The following is a 19,277-nucleotide window of genomic DNA, read 5'->3' on the forward strand; positions in this document are numbered from 1 at the left end:
TTTCAGTTCTGCTCAGGTTAAAGCCACAATGGAATTGTATGAGGTCACAATGTTTCTTACTTGTCACAGAAAAGGTTTGATTCATAACATTAACTATTTCTGCATTCCATTATAATGATCCTGTACTAGTGTCCTGGGGTTTCACATACTAGCTCAGTGGGATGGACATTTAATGGGACACAGGTATCACTAATGTTATTAGTTACACCAATAGTTTGCCTGCTACCTTCATTGGCTACATCAAGCCTGTTGGGTCTGGTGGAGCAAATCAAACCAGTAGGTGGCTGCAGCTTCAGGCAGCCAAATATAAAGAGGGAGAGGTGTGGTCTGTGTACACGCTGTCCTGAGAAGAGGTTGATTGGAGTACAGTCGAGCATGAGGGAAAACAGTTGTGTGTGAAAAGAGGCTGTGAAGATGTATTAAATAGCAGTCAAATAAAAAAGTAACGTGAGCAACATGTTATGGATTTAGTTTTTAAAGTGCAGTTTATTGCATGAAAGGGAAAATCCATGGCACAAACATAACAGAACTGAAGGAGCAAAAAGTTTGATGTGTTACAGTTTACAGTGTTTTTCCTTATTTCATCAAGTCTTTGGGAACCATGGCAAACCTGCGGTTCCTCCTATGTGACACCTGGCAATACAGTGTTTATATCTATTGTGGGGCCAGTGACACAAGCAGACCTGAAACTAAAACATGTCTGGAAAATCCTAAGTAATTGCAGGGGGAGAATACATATTTCCTTTAGTCCATGTTTGATTTGTTTATCCCTTTGATTTATGCTTAAAGGGATAGTTCATCCAAACGTTTAAATTCACTCATCTACTCACCACTATGCTGATGGAGGGGTGGGTGAAGTGTTTGAGTCCACTAAACTCTTTTAGTGTTTCAGGGGTAAACTGTGTTGCAGCCAAATCCAATCCAATTGTAAATGATGACGAATTCTTCAAAAGTAAAAAACATAAAATGTCCATACTGCTCGTGTGATGTCATCCAAATGTCCGTATTTGACTTGAAACAAAGTCATTTACACCAAGTTTTTAGCCTAAATGTCCTTTTGACGTGATGCACACGTCCGGAGGAGGAGATCAGCAGACATTTGGCTAAAAACAATTACCTTGTAATCTACCTAATTTCGTCAAATGTAAATGCCGGGGCTTACAGACACTTGGATGACACCACACGTTGTTTTTTTTACTTAAATTGTATTGGATTTGGCTGCCACACTGTTTACACCTGAGACTCCAAACGTTTTTTGTGGACTTGAACACCGTGAACGTCAACGTGAGTAGATAATGAGGGAATTTTCAGTTTTGGGTGAACTATCCCTTTAATGTAATTTCTATTTAGCATGTAATGTAGAGACCACTTTGTGGAAGCTACTTAGGAAGCAAATATAGAATAAATAAAGAAAACACCTGTGCAATCAAATGCAATCATAATGTGGTAGTTGAATATTTGTGAAGACCACTTAAATACTGCATTAGATCAGTGGGAATCTGCTCTTTCTGAGAATACAATTTATGGTATTGTTGTTGTAAATGAAACTACATGGTGTCACAATTGCATTAGATAAAAGTGAATGCTGTCTGGGAGTATTGCAACAATCTTCGTGCATTTTGTTTAGCCACATTAGCATACATTAATGGAAATGATATTAGAAACACCTCTCATATACCTGAGCACCACATACCATCACATTGTTTGGTTCCCTTGAGATCACATGAAAATACTAGAGCCCGACCAATTTACTGTGTGGCCGATATTATGTTTGCCCATATGAAAAAAATGCAGAACATTTGTGCATTTATGTTTATGTCAAAAATATCTTCTTTATCAGTTCTATATATTGTATTTTATTAGTGTTTTCTTTTTATTTGTTGTTATTTAGAATAACGTTTATTATTATTAAGTTGTAAATTCAAGCCTCAATTACTTTTTTCTTTCACAAGGGTTTGAAAATTACATCTTGCCAATTTTTTTGATATAAGTATCAGCAAAAATAATAGTGTTTTAAACCCCAATATCAATATCGAGATTTGCCTCCAGATCCATATTGGTCAGGCTCTAGAAAACACTACCACACCACACATTGCGATGGTCTCTAACCAGGTGGCTGCTTTAAGCCTTTATTGCTGTCAGAGTTGAGGCTATTTACTTCCAGTTATTTCACTTATATCCACATTTATTTATTTATTTCTTCAGTTAAAGCGCTTGAAATTTGCTGCATAATTATTAGAGAATAAAGTTTGCCCATTATTATTATTACTTTTAAATTTGATCAGGAACAAGGCACTGGAAGCAAATCAACACCAAACCTGGCTGATGAAGCTGAACATATCGCTGCATAGAGGAGGGGGGGGGGGGGGGGGGAATCAGATGCTTGTTGTATGAAGGAAGCAAATGTGGCAGATTAAATCAAAGATTTAGGAGTAGAACAGTGCTACCATTAAAACAGACACAGGTTTAACATGAACTAACTGGACTGTCACCTCTAACCAATACAACATTAATCTCATCAGTATAAAAACACAGTACAAAAAAAATCTACTTATTAAAAGGGATACCGCTGGTTTTTAAGGCAAAGAACATAGTGGACAGAATAGGTTAAGGTGTCATCCTAGTTTAGACTGATTTATCAACACTGTGGTCTTTCATAGATGGAAAACCCACCCACATGCAAATGGCCTTGTAAATATAGTACATCTCTATATTAGAGGTTTCAGGCACTCTATGTTAATGTTAACACAACTACAATCTCTGACCTTGCAAAGTTGTACCATTGTTTGATTTTCCCTGCTCTGGTTCTAGTCTTAGTCGAATCTGTCCTGGTTCCTCTAAGCCATGGTTTTCTTCTTGCACTCCACAGAGCAGAAGAGGAAGCCCTGCTGTGCCATGAAGCGTTGGCCGACTAGGTCCTTGGAACAGCCGGAGCACTGGAAGCACTGTGGCGCAGCGTGCCATTGGTGCTCGCCGTAGGAAACCCTCTGAGCCTCGGGCTCCATCGCATCCTGGCAGGCTGAGCATTTCTAGGATGAAGAGGGATATGATGATGTCAGGTCACACATGGGTCTTTTTACGTTGATATTTTACATGTTTGACTGTTCTGTTTTCATGTTGATATTCAAACTTTGCATTTTAAGTCTGTCAATTATTTGCCTTTTCGCAGCACATTACCAAAACAAATTAAAAGTGAAAGAAAATGAGACAAGCTTCTCATCATTTAATTCGTACAGAATAAAATGATCAGTCGTGTTTATTACGATCCTGCAGGGGCCACAGACACTGACTTTTTTCTTTTTTTTAGCAAGTTGTTTCAGGAACAACTTGCCAACCCTACCTTAAAGTATTTATTTGGTAGAAAATTGCTTGGTAGAACAATGGAATCCCTAGTTCTTTTACAATGGCAACATCAGAAGTGAAGACAAGTGTGACGTTGCATAAAAACTGTGGCTTTGCAGGGGATTATGTTGGACAAATCATGTCAACACATGCCGAGTGCTTCACATTCTTGGCGCTCATTTACAATCGTTCTCTTTTATCATTCCTTCACGGAGGTCTGTTGTTTAATCTGCATAACACCCATTCAAAATAAACTGACGCTACCTGAGATACACTGTGTCAAAGTTTTTAAACACAACACAGGCACAAGAGGAGGATCACGTACACTTGTTATCAACACTACAGTCACATGTTCTGACTGGGACACAATAGAGATTTTTCTTTAGATTACTTTACTGGATTTTATGATTTAATACAAAAATAATGACTGAAATATCAACTTAAGTTAGGAAAGAATGGGGGTCAATGTGGTGGTTTAGGGAGTTTAAACATTGATTTAAAAATGAGCACAGATTTCAAGATTCCCACTCATGAGTGGTGATGGGCCACCCACCTTTGATTAGAGGGTTTTAACCTTTTCAAATATATATAAATGTCATGACGAAGAGACATCTAAAACGGTTGACTCTGTGCAAGCATTGGCCCTGAGAGGTCCAAGAGCGTTTGAAACACTGGGTGGCGTTATATGAGACATGTTCATCCCATACATATATAGATTTTATCATTGTTGAATGATTTTAAAACCAGTATTAATGTATTTCATCGAAGAACAATCATATAATTTAGTTTACAGGTCAATAAACACATGTAAGTAATAAGGATAAGAATAAATCTAAACACCATTCTTTGTAGGTCAGAGAAGCATTTGCACTCATCAGGTTGTTCTTTTTTTCCTCAGTAGTTCCAGTTCTAAAACTAAAAGTGTGTCTTGATGATCTTAATTGTGTTTTGAATAACAGTGTCCAAAAATCTGATTAAACTATTTCAACTTTCTAAACAAACAAGAAATTGTGTCTCACCACAGCATAGTTCTTCATGTAGCAGGGCCTGCAGACAGGCTTTTCATTCTCCATCACATACGTCTCTCCAGCGAGGATGCAGTCACAGTCGAAACAGCAGAAGTGCTTCAGATGCCAGTTCTGTTCCTCAGCCTGAGTGTACTCATTACTGAAGATCAGCTGTGGACAGAAACCCAGAAAACTGGATTAAATATCACCAGCAAGCTCAAAATAGCAGGGAAAGAGATAAGAGCACAAAAAAACAACAACATACCCCAATAGAATGAAAAGAAATTTTAATAAAACTATTGACAGCGTCCAGAATAGTTTTTAAAATGATGTGAATGATCCCCACTCACCTCGTCACATCCTCCACAGCGTGGCTTCTCACTGTCTCCATAGTGGCGTCCACAGTACAGCTTGCCTTTCTTCCAGAAGTAAATCATGTCCACCAGTAGTTCACTGCAGTTACAACACACAAAGCATGCTGGGTGCCAAAGCTTGTCGTAACCAGCCCGCTCGGCGTAGACGGCCGGCTCGCCCAGACCCATCGGGAGCTGGCAGTGATGGCAGGACTTGAAAGGATGGCATGAAGGAAAGAGATGGTTAGTATTAAGGTGGAGTTGTGATTATTTTTTATTACCAACATTTTTCATTTAAAATTTCTTCCTCCTATTTTTTTTTCAAAAGTCTCAACTAATCACTAAAACAATAAAAAGTGCCCATGGTAAGTAACAGAGCCCAAGGGGAAGATTTGTACTACTGGGGTAAGAAACGTCAATTTCATCCCGTCCTAAAAAGATTTCTTTCTTCCCCTCCACAAATAACAATGAATTATTATGTACTTCCAGAACTTTTCAGTGGATTTACACAAACAGCAACATAATTCTCTTTGAGTCCAGTTCAAAGTAAATTCAGGCATCGTTTCATGTAACAAAAAGGCCTTTTAATGAGGGAACATTTGAAGTTTCTGCTTCAGATCTCATTCCTCCCTGAATGGAAGAGAATGACACAAAAAGCTGAAGTTCTCCCTCGCATGACAGACGACACTGCTACTGGGGCCTGACCTCTGTGTTTTTAATTATGATAACACGACTGCTGGTGCAGTTTGGGTGTCAAGGCGGATGTGGGGGGATGACACGAAGATAGGGAGTGAAAGAATAAATACAGAGAAACATGAAAAAGACCAGGAGAGAAAGATGAACATGGGAGGGAAATAAAAATAGAAAAAAAAGGTTGATGCTGATTTATGTTCTCACTTCTTGCAAAACCACTGCTGCTTCTAGATTTAATATTAAAACTCTTCTCAGTATGACTCACACCAGAAAAACAGGAGTAAATCATAAGACTCGAGGCAGCAAGACTTAACTAACTGCACATGGTGATGATAAGATAAGAAAAAAACGTAATTTGTACCACATGACCCAGTGTGAATCATAACTTAACCACTGTGCAGCTTGGTGAAGGCTGAGTCAATGTTGGTCTTATGGCTCCATCTAGTGTCCGGTCTGGGAGTTACAGGTTTCCGTAATTGTTACTAACATTGGTACTAACTAATATTGTACATTACATACATAACAATTTAACAAAAACTATGCACTTACTAGAGTTGCATTATTAACTGATTAACTGGTTTAATCACAGGAGTTAATCACATCTTCAAGACACAATTAACAAAGGTTGACTTTAGTCGGGAGTTTCCAATTTCTTCTTTTATACTTATATCTATCTAACCTGTATTGAAATGTTGTTTTTTGTATATTTTTGTTTTTTTGTCACATTTGGGTGTACATTTTGTAAGCAATGACTGGTTTTAACTATACGCCACAAATATCTTTAACAATTCATTTATGTATTTTGTATTTATGTTCTAACTAAACAAAAAATGTTGTTGTTCAAATTATTGATTCCTAAAAATCTGTGATTACAATTTATATAAAAAAAATACATTGTGGTTATATATGGTGACTTTTGTTGGACATAATGAAAAACTCAATACTTGAATATTTGTTTGCATGCATTTTACATAATATGACATATCACTATCAGAAGATATAAATTTTAATATTAAGATAATATTTCTATAAATGTATCCTGCTGTGACAGTGTAATATAGATATTCAAGAAAGTGACGGGGACTGACAGAGGCCAGACTGATAGACAATATTCAACAGAAGAATATAAACATCTTACAAAGTTCTTCTGTGGTACTCCAGCCTGCTGAGCTCCTGGGATGCCCATGGCTCCAGCGGTGGCAGCAGTGCCCATGGCTCCTCCAGCAGATGGTCCAGTCCCAGGCCCTGATAGTTGACCAGCACCACCAGCTCCAAATCCAGCACCACCAGCTCCAAATCCAGCACCACCAGCTCCAAATCCAGCACCACCAGCTCCAAATCCAGCACCACCAGCTCCAGCTCTGCTATCCCCTGCCTCAACTCCAAAGCCTGCACCAGCTCCAGGCCCACAAATAGGCCCGACACCCCTGCCTGCAGCCCCTTGCCCTGAGCCAGCTCCAGCAACCCCAACTCCCGGTCTAAACCCAGCCCCTCCAGTACCAGCACCATGTGCACCTCCAGCCCCGACACCACCAGCACCAGCACCATGTGCACCTCCAGCCCCGACACCTCCAGTACCAGCACCAGCACCATGTGCACCTCCAGCCCCGACACCTCCAGCCCCGACACCTCCACCCCCGACACCTCCAGCCCCGACACCTCCAGCTCCCCCCTGCCCTCCAGCCTGAAGTAGAGCCATCTCTTCAGGCAGGATAACATCTCCCACGCCCAGGGCCTCATCCTTGTATTTGCGGACGAACTGTTGCATTAGCTTGACCTCGGCAGGAGTCAGTTCATGGCATTTGGACGGGTCCTGGTCATGCTCGGGCAGCTGTAGGGCCATTTGCTGCCGACGGTAAACCGCTCCCTCTGTACCGAACACCGGTCGCTTCTCTGGTGGAAGCAGCTCGATGTAACGCACCGCCTGGAAGTCAGAGGGAAAATAAAAAGAAATCGTTGTGCTCAAATGGGATAAGGAAAGTATGAGGGCCAGAGATGAGAAGAGCACATTGAGGGCTAATCAGAAATAAAGTAACAGGGAAACTGTCCTGTCTTGTGAGAAGTCAAACAAAACATGGGTCCTGATAAAGCAGGGAGACTAAACAAAGACAGATACAGGACATAAAGACTGGGAAACTTAGTACCAAGCAGAAGATGAGTGAGATGGTGAGAACTGCTGCTATTAAAATTCTTGTTTATAATCAACAGCACTTTCCCACATTCCCTGCAGAGTGATCTTAATAACTTTTAAGTTAGATATGTGGACTAAAAGTTAAAATAATTAGCCGTTGCTAATCGAAGTTTTTTAATCAATAAAATTCTAAACTGTATTTAAAGAGAAGTTTTGATTCTTCCAAGATAGTAAAAAGGAAACTAGATGTGTGTTCACCAACTTGAATGGTGCTTCAAAGTTATTTCAGTCAATTACTCAGTTAATCAGGCTTAGAAACTTTATTAGAATAAAAGCTACAGACTCTATTGGTCCAGACACCCCTGTAACGGGGCAACCCTGGATCTAACACATGGTGATACTCAGAAGAAATAGACCTTGAAAACTTTTTAATTCCAGCACACTAGATGGCAGAGATCTGTTGTATGTATACTCCTTAGGACAAAGTGCAAGTTACTAGTGTCTTAAAGCACAGGTTATTTTTTTGGGTAATTAAAATGGCATCCTCCCACAGACCTTTAGCTGTAGATTCAAACAATAGTTCATGTGTTTTTCCAATCACAAAATCCTAGTTGTCACTGAATATACAGTAAATATTTTTGACCAACATCATTGTGATGGAGCTAGAGCTGCAGCTTATGTTTATCTTCATCCATAATCTGTGAATTATTTTTAGCCAAACACAAGTTCTCAGAGCCTGAGCTGACATTTTTGGTCGGACCAGCAAATTTAAAACATTAAAAAGCAGCATTCACCCCATTTGAGAAGCTTTAAAAAGTATAATATTAGTGTAAAACAGTTTATTAAGTGATAGTAGCAGTATTTTTAAACCCTTACCATATATTTATTAGCCACTGGCGGTGCCCACTCATAGGTGACAGACTTCATTGGCACATCTTTGGAAACTGGCATCACATTGGCTGATGTGGCGCTGACAGTGAACGGCAATTTATTTGCCTTGACTGGTGCCAGCTTAGGCTGAAACTGGGCCTGACCACTGTTGGATGCTGCAGCTGCAGAGGCTCCAGCCGGCCGTACAGAAACAGCCGGGGCCGAGGGGGGAACAACGGAGGAAGAGGAACTCGGTGGCACGACGTAAGCAGTGGCAGAGCTGGGCAGAGTGATGGTCACCATGTTGCCCTTGTAACTGGGGATGCCGTCGGTCTTCAGCTTGGCGATGAGGCCAGTGTATTTGGTGTCCTCGAACAACTTGCCTACCTTCTTGTTCTCCTCTGAGTTCATGGACACATCGTGCTCTGTGAGGCCACATTTGCAATTTCGGCAGATTTTCCTGCAGAGAAGAACAGGAAAGCATTTGTGGCTTGAATTTTTCTAATATTAAAGTATGCACAAGTTTTTCAGGGTGAGAGATTGTTTTGCTTTAATTTATGTGAAGTAATAATAACAATCTTATACAATTCTGCTACAATAGTAAACCAACACCATAAGCTCAGTGTTGCCTTCACATATCTGTCTTTTCCACAGGCCTCAACACAACTTGCTTCATATTTGCAGAGTAGCTATGACGCAACTTAGGGCATGTTTCAGCATGACCAGTTGCATGAACCACCCTCAACTGCTGGGTCAAGCAGTGTAAACCCTGTTTAATTTGTATATGCGAGAACACACAGCAGTGATGACAACATTCACATTCCAGAAATGTCTGTGTGCTATGATCACTTTCACATGGTGCATTACTTTCTCTTGGCTAAAAACTGACAAAGAAAAACACCGGACTGCATAAAGTGCCTGTGAGATTCTGTTTAGGAAGTTCAAAAAGAAACTGAAGATCTTTACCTGTAAACTAAATGATATGCATGAATCAAAGGTGGGCAGACCCCTGCCACCAGCAACCTCTCATGAGTGGGAAAAGCCATGCTCAACCACAATCCTGGCTAGATATCAGACATTTAAAAATGACAGACTGCCACCACAGACCCATGGCCGGGTGTTTGTGCTGGTGCTGTGGTGGGCATCAGGGCACCTACTGATGTCTTCAGGAAAACTAGCCAAGTGTGGATAATTGTCCAGACAGGACAGCGCATTCAGGAATTACTGGTCCACAGCACACATTGTGACAGACAGGGTAAGTAAGCCGGAGAACTGTGGGAGTCTTTACTGAATGAAGACCATCCCACATTTGGAGAAAAGTGTCTGTATGTGCATACACTGTATGTAGAGGTGTGCATTGAATGCTTCCTATTACAGTGAGTTTGTTGAAATAGGAGCAGAACCCCCTTTAAGGCTCTATAGCCCCCGCTCTCAGCACTAATCCGACCTAAAGTCATCCACTGTTCTGGTGGTTCCACCGTAGCCATCACATTTGTTAACAATAAGCTAACAGGACGTGGAGCTCTGTGAACATAAAGCACAGCAGTTCTCAGGAACAGCATGTTCCTATTAGGCTGATGACTCCTGCTGCTATCAGACTATTTTCAATTAAGCAAAGGAAAGTGATGCTATTGACCAGTCTCGGCCCATAAGCGCACGTTTTTTGCTTTCCTTTTATCATTTCAGGAAGAATGTGATGATTAAGCATGTATTTTATCAAGACTGTCCTGGTTCATAATGTTTTATTAACATGCCTGGCAAGTGTCCAATAAATCCACTATGTATCTAGTATCTTCACCTGAGGTTCAACGCTTTGTTCATGGGATTCCTTTGAATTCATATATATGTCCCTCTCTCTAAACACAGGAAGCAAATGGGCTTTGAAGCTGGATATCCACAGTTAGAATTAATGTATGTGATGGTGCTATGCTGCAAAAAAGAAAACTCGACAAACCTCCAGAAATGCAGCTCAAAGCCTTCACACTTGTCCTTGCATTTCAAACAGGATGCTCCGGCGCCAAACTCGTGGCCCAGCGTCATCTGTGAACAGAGCACATGGTTACAAATGATATCACAGTTTTGACTGTTCAACCAGTGAGAGGAAATGCTGAGCTTCATTAGGGCAAGATGTACCAAGTAAATACACATTTTAAATCATGATACCGAATACTAGAATAAAATCATAATAATAACAGAATAAAGTTGTGATTTTACCAGAAAAAAGTTGGACATTTACAAGAATAATGTCTGAATATTATATTATCATAAGAAACAGGACTTGATTGTGCAAGAAATTGTGTCTATGCTGAAGAAAAATCACAAGACTTGAGAGGAAATTTGGTGGAGAAAAAGGCGTGGTCGACTTCGAGGATATTGTTGGTTACATCTGTATGATATTCAAAAGGGATTAGAAGTTCCAGATATGGTTGCTCTTAGCGAAGGTATGGATAAGGGGGTTGGAGGAACTGGAACAAGATTGTACTTTTTTACTGTACATAAGAGGGATGAGAGAGATTAACAATGGAAATGATCTCTCTTGGTAACTGTCTGGAGTGAAACAAGTCCAGAAGAGAAATGAAAATTCATCTAGACTGCAGCAACAAAAGTCAGAAGACCAAGGCAGAGAAGAAGAATATTAATGTACTCTATAGAAGCAGAAGAGAGTTTATTCCTCTGTTAACTAACAGAGGAATACAAAATAAAACTTCAACAGGGGGGAGTTATTGCAAATTACATTTTCTCTTTGATTTAAAAAACGATTGACAATAAAATCCAATAAACTGTTTAAAGTCTTACAAACTCTTATTTGGGTTCAAATGATTTGTCATCCACACAAATTGTTTTATGTTATTTCAACACCTCTGTTCCACAGACAGTTCCCAGCTGCCTTGGTTAAATGCCATAAAGATTTGAGTTGTTCTCCAGTCTTTGGGACTTTATTTCTCTCGTCTCTTTAACGGCACACTTTTCCCCGTCTTCAGTGTCCAACGATGCTCATGTCCACATTGAGCCATTCCCGCTGTTTATGACCATGTATGGTCAACAATTCACTGATGCTGCTGACGGCCTCCAGCAGGCTTCCCTAATGTCAGAAAGAAGTTTCTGACCTGAAAGAAACTCACTACTGAGGAATGCAGACAGCGACTACTGCTTTTTATTGCTGGAAACTTGATGCCAATATTTTAGCTTTCATCACATCTTCCAAAAGAGTGTGAGGCGTTCGTGCCTTGGGAGTCGTTGAGGAACACAAGAGCCAAATTCAACAACATGATTTGTAGTTATAATAAAAAGTCCAAACACATAATGAATCTCAGTCAAGCTGCACACACACAGTCAAGCTGCACACACACTCAACTTCCTACATTCACTTTTAAAGGCAGAATTTATAGAGTTTGTATGATGCTCATATTTTCCTTTTACAGGGATTGTGACTCTGGTCTGGAAAACAAAATAATCTGATAAGATATCTGAATTTCCGCAAGGGGATGAGTTATCTATCTATCTATCTGAACAACATATTGTACTTATTTTTCAGTTTATACTGTTTTAATTTAAAAACAATTGTGTTACCTATCTTATTCAATGCTTTATGTTAAGCACTTTCCCTTTTGTAAATGTACAATATAAATAAACATGCTAAGCCTGACTGTAAATTCACTGTTGTTTAACAGCTGACCTTCTGTGAATTTTTTACATTCAAAATACATGGAAATATAAAAAGTTACTCAGCCCTGACCAAGTCCGGACCAATCATATAATAGCTTTTCTTCTAAAATTTAATTTCTTGCATTATGTTAGGGCTATGAGTAGATTTTTTTTTCAACACTAGTGCCAATACAAAAGCCAGGTTTCAATACAAAATTGATATGGAATAATACTTAAAGGAACGGTTGGTCATTTGTTTCTGAGACTCTATTTATCTTATTTGTTGAAATCCTCTTTACGTCCCAATAGCAGTTAGCGACTGACTCACAGAAAACTCATCAGTCATTGCACGTTCATGTGCTTTGGGGCCTTATTTTTGATGAGAGGGCCAATGGGAGGGGTTGGGATGAATGGGTTGCATCTTTTCAGATTGTAGCTAGCCCTTGGTAGCTTTTCTAGAATTACCAACCCTAGCATCAACTATAACTGAGGGAGCCAAACCCCCTAAATGTATAAATATACCAGCTGTACAAAAACTATGCCTCAATAAAGCACAGAAATGTATCTAATTTTATTGAAATCTGTCTTTCAATTTCAGTCTTTAATACTATTGAATGCACACCCATAATTCAACTGACATTTTACATTCTGTTGCATCTATCCTCAGACTGTATTTTTTTGCGCGCTGGATGAGCGCATGAGCTGTGAACACCTTAAATACTAAATTAAGTGTTGGGATTTAAGTCTGAACCAATAAGCTAAGTGGTCACTTGTGGAAGTCTAAATATTTATATGCTGGGAATAGTGAGGGAGACTGGCCATTTCTCACTGAGGCTACTCAATGTTTGTGTTTGTGTGTGTGTGTGTGTGTGTGTGTGTGTGTGTGTGTGTGTGTGTGTGTGTGTGTGTGTGTGTGTGTGTGTGTGTGTGTGTGTGTCTTTTCTTTTGAACACAGAGACACCATCTGCATTATCAGTTGATGTTTATCAGTGACTGCATATGATGATTAAGACTTCAACGGAATTATGGTGACAGCACTCTGCAAAGAGGCTGTTCAGACACAAAGTATGCAGTTCAGACCAGATGAGTCATATACATGAGTCATTCTGTTGCAGCAGGGCCAGTAGCAGCTGCATCAGAGGGATCTGATGGAGTGGTGTGAATTTCAACTTTCAATATGTTATATAGATATTATACCACAACATTTTGTTCCTGCATCATAACAAACATGACAAAGCACAACTATTGTCTTATGTCTGCAGCACCAGTGCTAGGACCGTGCATACACATAAGTTTTTTTTTTTTTACAATCTTGTTCGTTAAATCATTACGACAGCAGAATATGTCCATAGATTCCATTTTTAGAACAATGTGTTTGATTGTAAGAGACGAGATGGAGCCAGAAAATAAATAATTCTAAGAGATTCTAGAGTCCTATTTGCTCACAACAAGCCTTTTGTGTTTGGTTTTGCATGCTGTCGTTAGCCATCGATCTTTTTGTCTTAATCTGATTATGCTGATGATGATGATGCCACATGAGGGAGTCAGCCATTTGCTTTTCTGACTTATGCTGATGTTCATCTGTAAGTTAATTCAATGTGTGAGTTTATCCACAGGCGTTTATTTCCACTCTTTTCCATAATTTTTATCTTGTTGTGTTGTTTATGGTCCTGTGCTGTGAATGTTTTTATTGTATGTTACAACCAGTTGAAGTTCTGCCGCAGTTCTGAGCTAAACCATGATAAACAGGAATCAACGGAATCAAACACTTTTGCTCTTTCACTTGCGTGCGCCGAGACCAATGTTACAAGCAGGCTGTTTTAGTGCTTACTTCGAAATATAATCCTGGCGGCGCCCCTGGCCTACAGTATTTTATATCTAATGTGGTACAGCTAAACGCCTGCAGTTGATAGCAGAACTACAGCGTGTGTGTATATGAGGCATGTCAGGCATTCCAGGATTCATGGAAGCAGAGAACAATTTAATCAAAAAGGTCAAAAATGTATAAACGCTTTTACTGTTTTAAGAACCACCTTTCTGTTTGACCCTGTAGCAGCTGATAAACTTGGTTTCTTGTAAGTAAACAACTCACACTCCTCTGACCAACACTTCCTTCTTTTGAGGAGCTTGGAGGGCTGAAGATGAAAATTCATACAGATATTTATTTGTATAATACAGCATCATTTTTTGTCCTGCCTAATAGCTGCACTTTTGGAGATAGTTGTTGAATCTCTTGACAGCAAATATATGTATAACTGTAAAACAAATAAAATAATATTTGGCTATGCAACATTCCCTTAAGGCTGGTCCCATCAGGTTGAATGCCTCTCAGGTCTGAGTTAATGAAACACACACACACCTAGCTGCTACCTGCTCTTTCTGGTGAAAGAGTTAATCACTAAGAAGCTGACATCTCATTCAGAAGGGAAATTTGTGAAGGAACCTGGTTGATGTTGAAGAACTAGTAGAGTAAACATGTGCATAGTTTGCAAACACTTGAACAGGAGCCTGCTAAGACATTTGAATAACTCCACTGGGTATTTGTTGAGAGGTTCAACCTCATAAAAGATAAACTGGAAAGTAACTCTACATATTTGTTGAGGCGTTAAATATTGAACAAGCTCAACAACCTTCAACACAATATCATTATGTGCTGAAGATTTACACATTCTGAAGAGAGAGATTTCACTGCTTCTCCCTCACCAAGGAGAATATTCCAGCTATCAAATCAGAGGTTAGTGTTATATCTGGGCTTTAATGGACTTTATCTCTTATCTTACCGCCAACACGTCTCACTGACCACCGGTTACCGAATGGAATGACAGACAGGGTAAGAATCAAATCAAATCAACTATTATTTGTATAGCCCATATTCACAAATCACTATTTGTCTCATAGGGCTTAACAAGGTGTGACGTCCTTTGTCCTTAACCCTCAACAAGAGTGAGGAAAACTATCAATAACAGCATATTAATGGGGAAAAAACTTAGAAACCTCAGAGGGAGCCACATGTGAGGGATCCCTCTCCCAGGACAGGATGGCCTGTGTAGCTGAACACATCAACAACATTGAAATATTTACAACATTGATTAGAAGAAAAGTTGTGTCAATGTTTAAAGTATTTATAGAATAGAAAATGTCTGATAGAAATGACAATTGAAATGAAGGAGTTATTGCCAGAAATGGTATATGTGAGTATAGGCATATTATTGTATACCAAGTAGTCTTGTTGTAATCATAGTCAGCTGCCACCATGACCAATAAGCTATCGGTTTGAGGCCCTGCTTCATTCGAATGGTCTAACAGCCCAAAAAGACCCAAATAAGACTGTAAAGAGATGCAAGTTCTGGAATAGCACATACTACTGCAAACTACAAATTAGTTTCATGCCACACATGCATGCTTTAACTAACTGTAACCAAAAGTTTGTCCCTGTGTAAAGCATGTGTTTTACCTGAATTATGCTGGGAACACACTGATTTCTGGTCAGCGAATATTGCATTATATACACAAAAATGTATCTGCATTCGAAACTTTCTTGGGACTTTGACTGAAGCCAAAGTGGCAACAAATTGAACTTGCAGGTTATTGAGTGACTGATGCAACAGCGTCATGTCTGCACACATCACAGAGTGATTATTACCCCTGCAACAGACTCTACTGGCTTCCCACAGCTGCAAGCTATCTGCAGGTCTAAGAAAGAATCCTGACTCAGGCTGAATGGGATGGGAAGGTGTGTTATCAGAGTGGATTACCAACAACAGTAGGCTAAAAGCACCAGTGAAGAATGTCCGATTCCAACGGTAACAACTACTCTTTGTATGAATCAACTTTTACAACCGCTGCAGCCTTTTCCATTAGCAGGAGTTACTGCTGATGCTAAAACAAGAATACTGTAGAATCTGGAAATGACTGAAATGAGCATTATCCAAGCCGAATTTTGCAAAGACTCTTATTGTTTCATAAATGGCCTTTGTACTGTGGCCCTGCTGGTGGTAGGCCGAGCCAAACTTTATTGACAACATTCACAACTTTGTACTTGTACTTTTGAGACAGGGAAATATTCTCAAAGAGTGAAGAAAGTAGGAAACGAGATTAAAAAAAAGACAGTTTTGTAAACCACGTCACAAATAAATGTTCCAATCCATCAGCCAGATGCGTGGAGTGAGCTGCTGGTACTCACAGCGCGTCATTTTTAAGTTTTACGAATGAAAAGGGGAGAAACATGACTGTGACAGTTTGGAACCAGGGGTCGTCCTGTGACACCGGAACGTCCCCCGCCACCTGCCCGCTGCTCGGCACACCTTCTCAGGGCGTTACCGCTCCCAGACCCCGGCGGAGGAGCGTAGGGGGAGGGAGAGCTTACCTTCTTCACTTCCTTCTCTATCTCCATGTTTGCGTGTGTCGGCGCGAAGTTCTCTCGGACTGGAAAACACCTGTCCCGGGAGCCGCCGTCAGGAAACAGACGCTGAGGTGAAGCGGGACACAGAAAGAATGACCCGACAGTCGGACTTCACTCTCGGCTTTCTCTTCGGAGCTCCTGCCCTGGTCCTGCCCCGCACTGCTGTCGAGTTAACACGCAACACGACAGCGTTTCCGGTCAACGCCTTAAAAAATAAAACCCGTGTTCGCAAATCGGTGGGAATAACTCACCAAATCACAAACTAAGTGAAATGAAAAGGATGCTAAGTATATATTTACAACGCAGTTTTATGAGTAAAGGCAGATTTTCTGTGTAGTAGCGTGGAAGCTGTAACATCTAGTAACTGCTCTCTAATGTCCATGTTTCAATGTATTTTCAACATGTATACAGTGAATGAGAGAGTTTGATGCCCACCACACTACATTTCATTTATCATAGACTGTGTTAACGTCAGATTATTCGATCATCTTCAACAGCAGACAGTTGTTGCCGCTCTTTTGCTTTTATTTTGAAAGCACTTCCGAAGATTGTCTACGTCCTCTCTCTAGCTTGATGCAGCTTTTCACTACGGGGGTCCCGTTTCCTTTTCACTGATGTTTGAGGGGGCGCCTCTGCTTTGATGGACCTGCTCCTCAACCAATAGGAATAGCGAGAGAGGGGAGTCAAGTGCGGGACCGCCAATCAGAGAGCAGCAGAGGCGTGTACTTGTCATAACAAAGGATGTGCTAACCTATTTCGACATATTCAACCTGCTGTTGTACTATATCTAGTTTTGCAGTTTTTTTCTACCTAAAAATTCACTTTTTATTATTATCATCATCCTGATTTGATTATTGTGTAAATTTTATTGTAGCCTAAATTTTTCTGTATTATAAAACATCCCTTCTGCATATGGTAGTACACAGTGAAGTAATCTTAAAACCCAAAAGAAACAGGGAGTCACCACAGCTGTGTTTTGTTGATCTGCATGTTTCGTGGCTTGTGAAACGCCTCAGTAACCGGAAACAGTGGCAGTCAGCAGCTTCCTGTGGGACCTGCTGTCACTCAGGCTCACTCTACAGCTCAGATCATGTTGAGCTTCAAACAGCACTGCAATGCCTGATCTATTCTATCTGGTATGAACATCTGTAAAACATGATTTCCTTTAGTGCTTCAGTATCCGTAAACAGCTGTCATCCCCCTCAGTTGCAGGAATGTCGAAATTTGATCCTCCTCATGTGAAATGCTGCCATCTGGATTCTTTTATCTGTCTTGTCACCTGTAATACATGCAAACAGAAGAATCCAAAGACACTTAGGATTAGAGATTGCTGCAATTAACACCAATGATATGATGCCTAAAAATACACATAGCAGCAAATGTGGCGTATGAGTGTTGTTATGCATGGCTCGTTCGGGAGCATTAAAAAGAAGGGAGGCCCACACGCAGTGTCCATTTTAAAATATGAAATAACTTTATTAGGTCAAACTTATTACAAGCAAACCAAACCATAATAGGCCAGTGATCATTGTGAAGTGGGAGCATTGGCTGTGAGGAAAAATGAAAATGCTAATCTAGACATTGGTGGAGGAAGTACTCAAAAATTTGACTTAAGTAAAAGGATAAATAAATTGACAAAAGGGTACTCAAGTAAAAGTACCACATTAACTTTTCTATCTAGTGAAGTCTATTCCAAATCCAATCCAATAGTACACCACTAACTGTGTGTCTACTGTATGTTTTGTTTTATACAACAATAGTAAAGACTCCCATTGTCATATTAATAAAAAATGCTGCAGATGATGCTATTGATTGATACCATTGCATTGTCATATTAATTCATTTCTGAGTGTCGGTGGCGGCTGCTTCTGAATCCATGTCTGGTTTCCTCACCAGCCAGTGCTGCTGCTGCAGGATGCAACCCTAACCCTAACCCGGCCCTGATTGGATCAGTGGACCAATTCTCTTGTTATCGATAATTAGACAAATTAACAAACTATGTGAACATGGGTTAGGGTTAGCATAGAAGATAAAGATATTTGCTGATATATGATATATAAAAGTAAAAATATTGATTGAACCAAACCAAACCAAGCCTTGCTCCTGACGTTCACCAGCCGGCCAGGAGGGAGAGAGAGAGCGTCAGCGTTTATAGGTTCCAGATGGGTGAGGTCAAATCTTCAATGAGGTTGCAGGGACCATTCAATCAGAGCCAAAACAAATACTACACTGCAGCCAAAGCCGTCACTGTAGCCTACTCGAAATCGTTCTACAAACAATAGCCAGGCCCTCATATGAATACTGAAACTACACCCTCCACTTATATTCATTCTTATTGCTCATAGACATTTCAAATTAGGCCTCTCAGTAGTGAGAGTTGGAAAAATCAAGACCCTTCAATTTTTATGTTACCATTATTCCACTGTTGCTGAACAGTGAAGTACATTAATGCAAATGTCAAATAAAACAGTAATCTTAATACATCTATTTTGATTTGAATAACTCAGGGGGGCCTGAAGCTTTATAATAACTTCAGATAAAAGTTTTTTGGTGGGCAAAACAATGACTGTGTATTTTGCCCAGTTTGAACAAGAGGACTGATTAAGTTAACATAAGATATAATAAATAAAATAACAGTAGAAATAGAATAAGTAGCAGGAGTCAGTAAACTAAAACGAAACTCAAGTGGCAATAGAAAGACATTTTCTTTTTACTCCTGGTAAAACTGTATCATGTGTTAAAATATACTTAGAGTATCCCCTGACTACATATTTCAAAATAAGGAAGTTATATGTTCTCAGAATGCTGTTTCACTGTGACATTATTAGACTTTT

General features: G+C 39.9%; 1 protein-coding gene across 1 annotated transcript; it reads right to left on the reverse strand.

Moving 5' to 3' along the window:
- Positions 1 to 1,943: 1,943 nt before the first annotated feature.
- Positions 1,944 to 16,609, reverse strand: tes (testis derived transcript (3 LIM domains)). Its single transcript, XM_034587716.1, has 7 exons — positions 16,408 to 16,609; positions 10,351 to 10,436; positions 8,403 to 8,856; positions 6,534 to 7,319; positions 4,700 to 4,915; positions 4,362 to 4,520; positions 1,944 to 3,029 (listed from the first exon to the last, which is right to left on the reverse strand). The coding sequence occupies exons 1-7, from the start codon at positions 16,432 to 16,434 to the stop codon at positions 2,838 to 2,840; spliced, it is 1,920 nt and encodes a 639-aa protein (XP_034443607.1). The 5' UTR covers positions 16,435 to 16,609; the 3' UTR covers positions 1,944 to 2,837.
- Positions 16,610 to 19,277: the final 2,668 nt, after the last annotated feature.

The sequence above is a fragment of the Hippoglossus hippoglossus genome, chromosome 6 (genome assembly GCF_009819705.1).
Source record: "Hippoglossus hippoglossus isolate fHipHip1 chromosome 6, fHipHip1.pri, whole genome shotgun sequence".
Taxonomy (NCBI): Eukaryota; Metazoa; Chordata; class Actinopteri; order Pleuronectiformes; family Pleuronectidae; genus Hippoglossus; species Hippoglossus hippoglossus.

Excerpts from the sequence above, each read along its gene's own strand:
- tes (XM_034587716.1), bottom strand. The coding sequence starts at position 16,434 with ATGGAGATAGAGAAGGAAGTGAAGAAG. Across the intron at positions 8,857-10,350 it reads TTTGAGCTGCATTTCTGGAG|GAAAATCTGCCGAAATTGCA; the intron begins GTTTGTCGAGTT and ends TCTTCTCTGCAG. Across the intron at positions 4,521-4,699 it reads GCTGTGGAGGATGTGACGAG|CTGATCTTCAGTAATGAGTA; the intron begins GTGAGTGGGGAT and ends TTCTGTCCACAG.